General features: G+C 35.3%; 2 protein-coding genes across 2 annotated transcripts in view; one reads left to right on the plus strand and one right to left on the minus strand.

Moving 5' to 3' along the window:
• LOC108362286 (trichoplein keratin filament-binding protein) overlaps positions 1-9,182 on the minus strand; it is a 48,235-nt gene extending 39,053 nt beyond the window's left edge. Inside the window, exons 1-2 of the mRNA XM_017615213.1 lie at positions 9,159-9,182; positions 9,009-9,086 (exon numbers count right to left, since the gene is read on the minus strand). The gene's annotated coding sequence lies outside the window, so the exon portion shown is untranslated. The remainder of the gene's footprint in view (positions 1-9,008; positions 9,087-9,158) is intronic.
• LOC108362288 (peptidoglycan-recognition protein LB-like) overlaps positions 115-12,181 on the plus strand; it is a 28,419-nt gene continuing 16,352 nt past the window's right edge. Inside the window, exon 1 of the mRNA XM_017615216.1 lies at positions 115-881. Within this exon, the coding sequence (XP_017470705.1) occupies positions 845-881 (37 nt within the window). The 5' untranslated portion in view covers positions 115-844. The remainder of the gene's footprint in view (positions 882-12,181) is intronic.

Consider the following 12,181-nt stretch of genomic DNA (forward strand, 5'->3'; position numbering starts at 1 on the left):
TCCTCACACTTGGGAAAAAACTCTCTAGCTTTGCTACGGTGATTTTATTTTAATTTCATTAAACTTTGTTTATTTACTTTGGTTTTTATTGCTTTGGCTGTTGTTTTTGCTAAACCTGTTGCCTTGTTATTGTTTTTGTAACCTCCAATATCATTGCTGGTGTTGTTATTGCATCCATTCGCTGACCGGCAACAGCGCGCCATTGTTGCTGTTGCTGTTGCTGTTGGCCGCAATGTTTGTGTTCTTTGCGAGTTTTTTTTCGTATACTTATCGCAAAAAAAAAACTCTCAGCCATCGGACTTCGAGTGCGGCACGTTAGGGTGTTAGTTGGGAGATAGCGATTATACAGTTAAGCGCACATCGCAAAGGTGCTCGAAGCGAGTGTACGTACGGACGTCGAAGTGGGTTGGCTGGCTATCATCAATTGAGACATTCGAGTGGCGGAAGAACGCAGGCCACCACCAAAACGAACCGGAAAATCGGAAAAGCAAATAGAAATCGCAGTCGAAAAGTTAGCAACATCCGCAAAAAAAAAAACGCGTAATCGAACAAATATTATTTCTTGCCAACAAGAAATCTGTTTACTTTGATTTTGTATAGCTGCCACGGAGATTAAATGAAACGTTCCGGCAAAAATTGTTTTGACAAAAAATTACCGTAAAATTAATCAAACGAGCTGTGCAAATCGACCCGAGAAAATCGAAGAGAAAGGAGAAATAATTAAAAAAAATAAATTCGGTCAGGAGAAAATTTATTAGTCGAAGTGATTTGGTGAATTGGCGAATTTGATGCCATCGCACAGAAACGAATTATTAAAAGTGCATGCAAAATAAAATTATAAATTATGACAGCATTTGGTTTATTCCTTTTATCAATGTGGGGTAAGTTATCAATACAATATGCCACCATGTACTTATACACTTACTTACTTATATGTGTGTACACTAGGGTGGCCAAAAATTCATGAGAAAAAATAAAGCCGGATTTTTTATGCTCTCACCCTCTACGATTGTTCTACCCCAATTCTTGTGAGATTAAAAAATATCTAGTGTTCGCTTTAAGCGCTCAAACTTTTTATGTATTTTATATGAGAAAACAAACTTTTTCTATATGTAAATGGTTCCTGTTTCTTCCCAATAATAATACCCAATTGTTTAACTAACCATTTTTTCATTGTAACACTATTTTATTGGCCCGCCAAAACCTCACAAAATGCATTGGGGACTAATAAAAAATATTTAGTACGTTTTAAAAAATCGTTACATGCGCAATTGGCTATTATTATTGGAAGTCTCCTGAAGAGAAACAGGGTTTTCCGATCGAAAAATATAAATTTTCAAGAATTCCAAACTATATCTAGGAAAATTTCTTTTTTTCTCTCATATAGAATACATGGAAAACTTTGAGCGATTTATGCGACCTCTAAATATTTTGTGATTTCTAAATAAAAAATTAGGGGTATATTCTTTTTCATTATAGAACAAACCAAGGGGATGAGAGCATTCAAATTCCGACTTTACTATTTGGACCACCCTAGTGCAGACAAATGAACTTATGCATATACATACATACATACATACATATATATGTACACATGTTCACATGTAAGTAAATACTGTCATACATCTGTACATATACTTACCCAGTCCAGAAAAGTTAACGAAATCGTCAAATTCGAGCTAAAATGGCTTGTAAATTATCACATAGTCTGTATATATGTAATCAGTTTGTTTAATAACTAAAAATAAACTCATGAAGATTTTGGTGCATTTGTGAAGACTGGTGGGTTGGCTACTTTGTCAGGGATTAATGTTACCGGCGAAGTGAATTATTTGGGATTTATACTGACAGTAAACGTTGCTGAAACAGTTGTATAAAGAACGGCTAATATAGTGGTCTATTTTTAAAAGTTAAAAAAAATAACTCAAGTAAATTTTTCGACTTATTAATGGTTTATTCGAAGCGGTAAACATTCCCATTATTTATGGAACCCGATTTCATTGATGTGACTGCCTTATCCGGTACCACAGTAGCGCATCCTGTTTTCCAAGACCTCGATGACAGTTTCTAGCACTATCTTGCGAATGGCTTGCTTGATATTCGGCTTAAGGGCCTGAAGCCGTAATGGATTGTTCGCATAACATCTTTCCTTCGCGGCACTCCACAAAAAAGCATTAAAGCGTCAAATCCCAGCTCCGATTGACCGCAATGACCAATCGATAGCGCCCAGATGACTAATTTCACGATTATCGAACTTAGCGCGTAAAATATCGATTGTGACATGGGCTGGTTGGTATGGCGCGCAATCTTGCTGAAACCAAAAATCGTCCAAGTCCATATCTTCAATTTCTGGCCACAAAAGTCGTGTATCATGCCTCTGTAGCGTTCACCGCTTAATGAAATGGTGTTTCTAGCAGCATTTTCAAAGAAAAAGGGGCCACCGATGCTTCCGCTCTAAAATCCGCAGCAAACTGTCACCTCCTAAGGATGCTTTGGCTTCCCAACGATAACGGTTTGCTGGTTAACAAAGCCGCCGAGATGAAAATGCGCTTCGATAGAAGTGATGATTTTTCGTGAATCTCCTTAGCCAAAGTGAGTTAGTCGCTCACTAAACAGGAGCGATGCCAACATGGCCGACAGCGGCGCTGTGGTAGTTCTCGAACTGGAGCTCCACCATCTAACCTTAGAGCAGATAGCCAAACAAACCTTAATGATCTTTTGTAGGGAAGGGTTTATTAAAGGTAAGGTTATTTCTTCTAGGAACACGTAGAAAATGTGATCGGAGGTCTTCCTTCTTATATCACCATAAGCAGGGATTTACACATGTTTTTAATTAGCCTTTCAATCTATCTGTTTGTTCATCTAGGGGTAGTTAAGATCTTAAAATACACGACATAAGGTAGTAGTGTAAAATTTTAAATGAAATCCCGACTACATTGATGTAAAATCCAGTGAAAAACTGCAAAAATATTAATTAAACTTTAGGAATATTACAGATTCGATAATGTTGTAAACTTTCGTTAACTGGGTAACTGCTTTCCATTAAGCCCTGTGATCAGTGCACGGACTTTACAACTTTTTATTTGTATTTTATTTTCAACCATTTTTATTAACATAGGCTGAGAATCTACCAATCTTTTCCGTTATTTTACGTTTGCAATTAGTTTTTTAGTCAAAAAATTTTTTAAGTGGAGATAATAGCTTGAGCCCCTTTTCNTTTTCAACCATTTTTATTAACATAGGCTGAGAATCTACCAATCTTTTCCGTTATTTTACGTTTGCAATAAGTTTTTTAGTCAAAAAATTTGTTTAAGTGGAGAAAATAGCTTGAGCCCCTTTTTNACATGGTTGTTGTCTCGATTTTTCAATTTAAAAGGTATTTGAGAGAATACAGCTGTCATTTTATTTCTTTCGATTCGAATCGAGTTTCATTCGATCACGAATGCCATGATTCGGGCCCAGTTTTAAAAACTATCTAATATAGATACAAAAAAAACTACCAATTTCTACCATCTTTTGTATGTAAAATCTACCACTATTAANTAAATGAATACAGGGCCTAAATTACTGCATTCGTGATGGAATCAAATTCGAATCGCTTTTGTTTTTTTTTTTGTTTTGTTTGAGAGATTACGGCATTTGGTTGTGAGCTCGATTTTTCAATTTAAAAGGTATTTGAGAGAATACAGCTGTCATTTCATTTCATTCCATTCCAATCGAGTTTCATTCGATCACGAATGCCATGATTCGGGCCCAGTTTTAAAAACTATCTAATATAGATACAAAAAAACTACAAATTTGTGCCATCTTTTGTATGTAAAATCTACTACTATTATTTTTCTGGACGTCCGTGCACTGCCTGTGATTGAGCTTTTGCTAACTTTGCATTAGCATTTATGACTTTCTTATCAGCACTGACAACAATTTCTACAAAAAGTACCCACATACATTCATAAAATTATGAGCGCGTGTACATATGTACTTACATATATTTGTACGTATTTATGTACGTGCCAGCATTCTAATTAATGTTACTGATTTAGGAGATAAGTTTATTAATGGGCATTGAAGTTCAAGTATTTATGTATATCAGCCACATTTCACTGAATAATCTAATAACACAGCATGCAACAAAAACCAAAAAATTTCAAAATGCCCGAAACAATTTTGCGATTTTAGTTTTTCTATCCGAAGTCAGGATTTTTCTCAAAGGACTTTGAAATTTAAAGCTATCATTAATTCAAAATATTATTTTAAAAATTCCGTGCAAGGTACATATGTAGAATATCAATATGGGTACCAAATGAAAGAGGAAATTCAGTGGAAGTCCCCGATTTTTTCTTCATTCTTAGTATTACTGGCATCAAATTTTCAGAAGCACTTTTTATAGCGTTGTAACACAAACACAATCACAATTATCAATTTGTTAATCAATGTTAACTTCTTTATTGGAGAATGCCATGTAATGCACGCTACAATCAGGCGAAACCACAACACGAACATACACGAAATTGCATAAGAATATTGAAGTATGAAAACAGCAACAACAAAAAAAAACAATTAACAATAATAAATAATGCAGCTGCAAGAGTGCACAGCACAATAATAAATGTCAAAAGCTTTAATAATTCTATTGAAATGAGGATGATATCGTGATTTTCATACAAGTCATTGTTTTTGGGTTTTATTACGTCACCTAACTAAAAGAGCGCTATCGAACTAAAATCGCATTACATAAAAACATAAAATAGTCGACAGTTGCTAATTAATTGCTTGATTTCGATCGGATCATAATTAAGTTAAATAGATGTGTTTAAATATTTGCTTTTCACATTTGAAAAAAACCTTTCAGAAGGCACGGAAATGACTACTATTTATGGTCAAGTATTTGTACACTATATTGCACTATTTCGGAAACTGCATTTTGTAATCGGCCCATATTTCTAGAGGGTTTTCAATAAACCGACTTGCCAGACTTTGCAAATAAATTTATAGCTCATCGGAAAGGCTTTCTTCAGTCTTAGTTGTTTTTCAATTTCGACGAACTAGCTAATGGTGATCACACCAAAGACCAAAATCGTCGATTGTGCTCTGCTCGAAAAAAAAAATTTCAACGGCTTTTAAATTTTTTCCGATACCCATAACTTTGTTCTTCGAAGACAAAAGAAAAACTTATTTATGAACAGGTTTTGAAGAAGCCTAGGAAATCCAGTTATTGCGGTTATTTCCATACCTAGGAAAGGCAGTGCCAAAATTTTGTCGGATTATGTTGGCTATAGGAAAAACCTTCTCCCATAAAGAATTATTTTTTACATGTTTGGGAATGGGTTTTCCATTGACTCAACCAAAACTAGAACGAACTTCTATCTCTTTCCAAAGCCCCCGTATAATGCGCCACTATTACCTTTTCTGAGCGGGGTCTACAATGTTCAGTTGCCAGATGCTGAGTGATGCTTTAAAACCACCGACAAGCCTGGACTTTTCATACATTTTCAAATTTTTACAGATGCCTCCAAAACTGGCATAGGGTTAGTATCTGATATCTATATCGAAGGTAAAAAATACCTTCGAAGGATGAAATCAATCAAAACTTTAAAAACTGTTCTGGTCTACTCTATACAGAGTCGCATTATATCCTTGGAACTTACCGTCACATTGCCCACCTCAGTGAAACCTCAATGAGGCCAGAATGTGTGACTTTTAAAGTACCCGAAACAAAAACGTAGTATTTAAAATCGGTGTAGCAAAAATGAATTTAAATTCGCTAATTAAAGGCCATTACAAATAAGTAATCGAAAAATAAGCGTAAACCCACACACTTACAACAATGACAATACTTATGTAAAAACTAGCGGACAATGCTACGTGTCCAAGTGTGTTGTGGTCTTTTATTTAATTGTCATATTTAAATTTAATTTTCCACTTGTTGCCCGAGCTTGCCCGACCTGCAACTCAGCCACGAACTGAACTCGCATTGTTGAACTCTTCACAATTCACTACATCACAGAGCCACCGACGAGTATTTTATGCAAACATGTGTGCCAGTGTGTGTGTTTATTCGTGCGAAAGTATGTATGAGACTTAATTAATTAATTTTGAATTACACACATTTTTTATAATTTGGCTCATTTATTATGTATTTTCATTATTGATATGTAAATTTTTTTTTTTTTGCAAATTGTAATATTCGATTAACTAGCATTTTTCAGTGCTACTTTCTCATTCATTGATTTCACGTACGACAGAATAACGGATGCTCAAGCTTAAAAAAAAATTTTTAAACAAAGAGTATGTAAGTGCGTAGACGTAAAAAGCGCACGCAAGCGAAAAATAAGTTGTGGTATAGAGTTTCCCTGCTAGAAACACCAGAAGAAAAAAGGAGTAAAACGTATTTCGAGACGCAACCTTACACTTACTGGCGGCCCTAAATTTGGCGCGTCAAGCGCCGAAGTACTGTCCAAAATCCTCATACCCATACAATTTGCATGAAACATCCTACAATAACGTGATGCTAGCGCCGAGCAAATGGTATTTTCATTTTTGACAGGGCGCTATGTTCTGAAGTTGGGTGCAGGGGACAGAAAGAAAGAGAGAGGGACAAAATAGTTAAGGAAGAAACGGGAGGAAATGAGAAAACGTCAAATATTAAGCAGCGTTGTTTGGGTATAGCGTTGGAAAACGCAACGCCTAGCGCTCCAATTTAGGGACGGCAGTTAAGGCCGGTTCACATAGATCTTTCGTGTTGGCTTTGACATGGACGTTTGACAGCGAATACTTTGGCCACTAAATTAACATACTAACGAGAGATAAATTAATATTTCATATCAATAATTGCATGAAAAATTATATTTCTTGCCCGCATTTGACTAAATATAAAAAATATATCACATAATTTTATTCATCACTTGCAAAATTCAACAAATTTTCATCAATACAGTTTAATAGCCCATATAAATTTAGTCTGATCAAGTGCAAGCTTCAACTAAAAATTGCGACGATTTTTATTTTTAATTTTTTTTTTTTTGTGGCACTTTTTATAGAGCATATCGTTTTTCTGCTATGTGTCTTTATACGGGAGCAGTGAAGTAGGGATGCATATCATTAACCAGTTACTGATCGTCCCCGAGTTTCTTTTCCTGTTGGGTAGTTTATAAGTGGCTAATTTATCTACGCAAACATTTGCGGATGTGAACCAATTTACTGTAATTTAATCGCGTCACAAAATCATTTAAGATTTGTTTTGAATTCTACTTAATTAGTTTGTAAAAAATACAGTTAAATTAAGTGGAGACAGGACAACGCAAATATTCAATTATATTAACGCATAGCAATTGCATGATGGTATCTCAAACTTTTCTTTCACATAATTAAATCAAGTTTTTTTTCAGCAAACAACCCAGAACCAAAAGTTCTGACGTTAACTGTTACAGTACTCGTTAAGCATCAAAAACGGCTTTTAGCATACGTTACGATAAGAATTATTTGATCATTTTACTAGTTGACTGTTTATTATTGAGTATATAAAGTTTGTCCTTCAAACAAATATTCTTTAAATGGCCAAAAGTCACCCTTCCATCGCAACCAAGCTAAAATCCTGAAAACCGGTAGTGTTTCATACAGAGGCAACTCAAAACTTATACGTGAATTCGACACCTGGCAGTGATCTAGAAAAGCTGAGGCAATTATTAAAAATTAAGGCTGATCTACCAAGTATTAGTGTCAGGTAATTTTTTTGCTGTTTCTAAATTCTTTTCTTCTAAATAAAGGCTTGGTGATGAACTTTACCCTTATTATAAGTTGCATTCGATTTTCGAACTTCGCTGGTTATCGAAGAGCGAAGATCAACTATGAAATTCGTATTATGAGCTATGCATCCGAGTCGAAAATTTCGTTGAATATCGAATTTTCTGTCAAACAAAATTTTGCTTTCGATGCCGTAGCCAAGTGTAGGAAAATAATGAAAAAACGCTACAAACGCTTCTTTAGACAGTCGGAAGTTTCTAATAAATATGTAGACGAATTTCCTAAATATATTCAGCCTCATTGCGAGAGTCGTGCCGAATGCAAGTCGTTTTTCGAGAGTCGAATCGTATCGAAAATTTAGCGTCATTGCTTAAAATTTCCACTCGACTAGTGTATTAAAACGGAAGAACTTGGCAGCACTGCATAGTTTTCGACAAATTTCGTCGTTTACTTATTTCAGCACGACAGTACACAATGCTAATGTTGTCGAGTCGTACAATTCAGCCTAATTTACGACTTACGCAATGAGGCTGATTCTTATGTAAAAATATATTCGAATATTCGGCTCCACTTAAACCTTTTCTACTCCTGGCCAGTTTACTATGCTCTCATCTGCTGATGAATCGTCGAACCAGAACTCCGCTGTACTAATTTTTACCACATTTTTATAAACTCGCTCTCTTTTTAACTTCATTTTAATTTGGACAAATTTACATAAATATGTACATGCACACTATTTAGTTTGCTCGATTTGTAAACAAAGCTTCTCATTAATGGAAAATATAATATTGCGAACAACCTAAATGTATAAAATTCACAGCGCTATTCTTCATCGTATGAGAGTCATAATATCAAATTAAAATTCGTTCGATCAGCACTTTCGACCACAGCCGAAGATCGAATGTAACTCATAATAGAGGCCTATAACTTTAATACAGGGAATTTTGAGTGAGTCGCTTTTGCAGAGTACCATCGATATGTATGTTTATTACATAATTCATTGTTTATTTAGCGAGCGTACTCGGGAATAAGAAAGAAAAAGGGGTGCGTTCAGAAATGCATCAAGCGAAGGCATCAGCCTCTTGTACTTCTAAACTATAATTGATGGAAGTGCCTTAATTACGCAACTAGGTTCCAATTGGGCATTTAGCCGTGGTTGCGCATATTGGATATTTCCATCAATTATAGTTTAGAAATAAATGCGTATGATGCTTTGGCTTGATGCATTTCTGAACACACCCATGATTGTACGAGCAGAAACTTACCCGAGCCGATTCTTTTCAATGGTATTGTAAACGAAAATAAATGTTGCTTTTGGCGATCTTATGAATAAATGCAAAAATCTGTAAAGAAATAACGGATGTATGTCAGTATGTAAGTAGTGTAAATATTGAAAGCAAAAATTATACACATACCTATATACTGAGAAAAGAGATAAGTTACGTCAACTAAAATTATATCAGGTGGATCCTGTCCCAAGAGAGTATACTGGATAATTATTTTATTTATGTAGTTGGGTGCCTATACCAATGAAATCCACAGTGATCAGAAATCTTCGAACGCTCACAAATGTCCTAAAATCAGCTGTGAGAGTTTTAAGCTCTCATAGACAGTGTAAAGTGCCTTACTGAATGGCGTAGATATTGGGATTTGACGGGGTAGTGAGACTGACGAATTCGCAAGCACAGTGCACTGGACTATTGCCGTTGCAAGAATATATCGACCCCTTTGCGCAAAATTATCGTATATTACTGTTTGGCTAGCACATTTTTTTGTAGAAAAGTCTTCACGTTCTAATTTCTTAGCACGTATGATACTTTCGCGCACAAGAAAGAATTTATTATCACATACGATAAAATTTACAGTCAATATTTGGGGTAGCTATTGGGATTTAAGCCGTAATATTGGAACAGGTGATGCGTTATGGGGTGTAAAAAAAGTTACATCAAAAAATGAATTTCGTGGAAAATGTAACATATCTACGATAATTTTGGGCAAAGGGGTCGATATGTAGAAGTACATATAACAAATTTACAACACGTTTTATTCCAAATCAAGATGTATTGAGAGGTTTTATTCTCCAACTATTCCAATCTAACCTAACCTAAAGCACGCGAAATTCTAAAAGTGTCCGCCTGGAAATTTCGGCTAAAATCCTGATTTCTTTATTAATTGAACGCTAAATATACAGGTTTAAATCGGGCTTTAACATGGGAATTCCCACGACAGTCGGGGCTACGTAACCGTAACCATCCAGATGTATATCTGGCCAAGGACTGTCACTCTAGTAGCATTCCCCAAAACTCTTTGGGGAATATGTATGCTGCTGCAAGATCAGTGAGCAAAAATTTCTTGCTTTTAACAATTCCCAAGTATTTACCTAGATTTGTGTGCGTTTTCGTAATGATTGCCCGACTACAAAAAGAAATCACTTACATACATATATATTACTAATTACGATAAACATCAATTGCGTTGCTGCTGAAGCGAATACATGTTCCCCAGATATTTACTTGAACTTCATTAAAATGTGCAAACGGTTCATCGGCAAAGCGTATTTGCTCTGCATAGCAAATAAGCAAAATTAGTTTTGATGATTTTAATGATTTGAAGTGTAGCCGAGTCATGACGAGAGAGAAAATAGAAGGCGTAAGAGGCCATGATTGTTTACTAGTTCTAACATTTAGCTACACCCAGTCTTAATTACATATTTATTAACGTAACACTTTGCCAATGCATACAGGGTGATTTATTAGGAACGCAGATTATCTTTGATACATATATAAAACGCAACAACGGCTGATTGTTAGATGACTAGTTATGTTGACCGAAAAAATCGCGCAAAGTGCGAAATGTATTTCTTTCAGAATGTGCATTTTCATAGAACATTTGAATCATTTTTACGCACATTTTAAATAAGTATGGCTCCATCACTAAATTTGACAAAGCCGGTAGTAAAGGGCTGCCATAAGCCTGAACCCATCCACCGGCATCCTTATAACCCAAATCAAAATCGAAGATACAAGTGAATATGGTGTCTATATATTCCTTGTAAGTACAGTTGCTGTGGTTCCGGCGTTTCATTATTTTGGAGTAAATTCTGATATTCATTATAAAAAATGTAGTTTTGTGGAACAATTCGTAGGTAGGTTTTGGTTTAGTTCTGCACAAGAACAAAATGTATTGTGAAAAATGTTCCCGCAAACGAAAAAAACGGAAGCAAACGGATGGGGAGAGCGGCCTAAACGGGAATACAATGAGAACCAGGAAACCACGCCGTCTGGTAGCCCTACCGTAGTACCAATTGCCTGATAAAAACAAAATAATGAAAGCAACATTAACGTATCACAAATAATTGCTGTAAAAGATCTACATCATCACGAATCACCCTATACATTTAACTGTACTGTCAAAGCTGCGAGCGATAATCCGTTGATTTGTTTCAATCTAAATTGAAATATATGTAAATCCAAATGTATCTACACAAATAAATGCCGACACGCACCCGCATACGCACAAGCAAATAGTTGTAATTAAATATTTCACCGTTTAAACAAATTAGTTTTGGCAATTCTCTCAATGCGCACTAATTATCTAAAATACATAACAGAAATCACAGTTTAACCAACCAGTCACTGCTCACTCGGCACAACAAATTATATCTACATAAATAGAGCAACATTTTACGCAATCGGTACAACTACAACACCAACAGCAGCATTCTAAACGATTAATGGCAAAAGAGTTGAATAACATTTAAGCAAATATATTTACATAATGCTGAATGTATTTAGCTGATAATAAGCGCCCGCTTTAGATGAATTTTATTTCATAACATTTTAGTTTAATTTGCCACTCTACTAATTTTTGTAAATTTGAAACGTTAATATACTTAAATACATACATACATACAACTGTAGGCGCGTGTATGCGCAATGTATTTACCAACATTTAAATACTAATTAATGAAAATTAATTATGTATTTGCATTTTGGTGTAAACAATGAAATGATACTATGTAAACTTCAATGCGCTCGAAGCAACAAAAAAAAAAAAACATTTTCAATTTCAATTTGCATGCTTACTTATAACCGTTATATTAAATATTCAGCGCACAGACGAATTAATATGATTATGCAGGTTCACAGACACACACACACACACACACATACACACACATACATACACACACACACACACACACACACACACAAACATTCACACAAACGCGCTGTCAATTTTGTACATGAAGAGAACCATAATTAACTTGATTTCCATTCATTCTGACTATTTCTTCCGCCCCGGCCGCAACTTCGCCGTCACAGCCTGGGCTGGCTTTCAGTAACTGCCGCCATTTTTGTTCCACTTGTCAAAGGAGTGTTTTAAAAGCGCGTTATATGCAATTATGTTCCATTTTCTCATTCCCTTATTATAAGTA

The sequence above is a fragment of the Rhagoletis zephyria genome, unplaced genomic scaffold (genome assembly GCF_001687245.7).
Source record: "Rhagoletis zephyria isolate East Lansing unplaced genomic scaffold, Rhagoletis_zephyria_1.1 Rzeph_scaffold_00977, whole genome shotgun sequence".
NCBI classification, from domain to species: Eukaryota; Metazoa; Arthropoda; class Insecta; order Diptera; family Tephritidae; genus Rhagoletis; species Rhagoletis zephyria.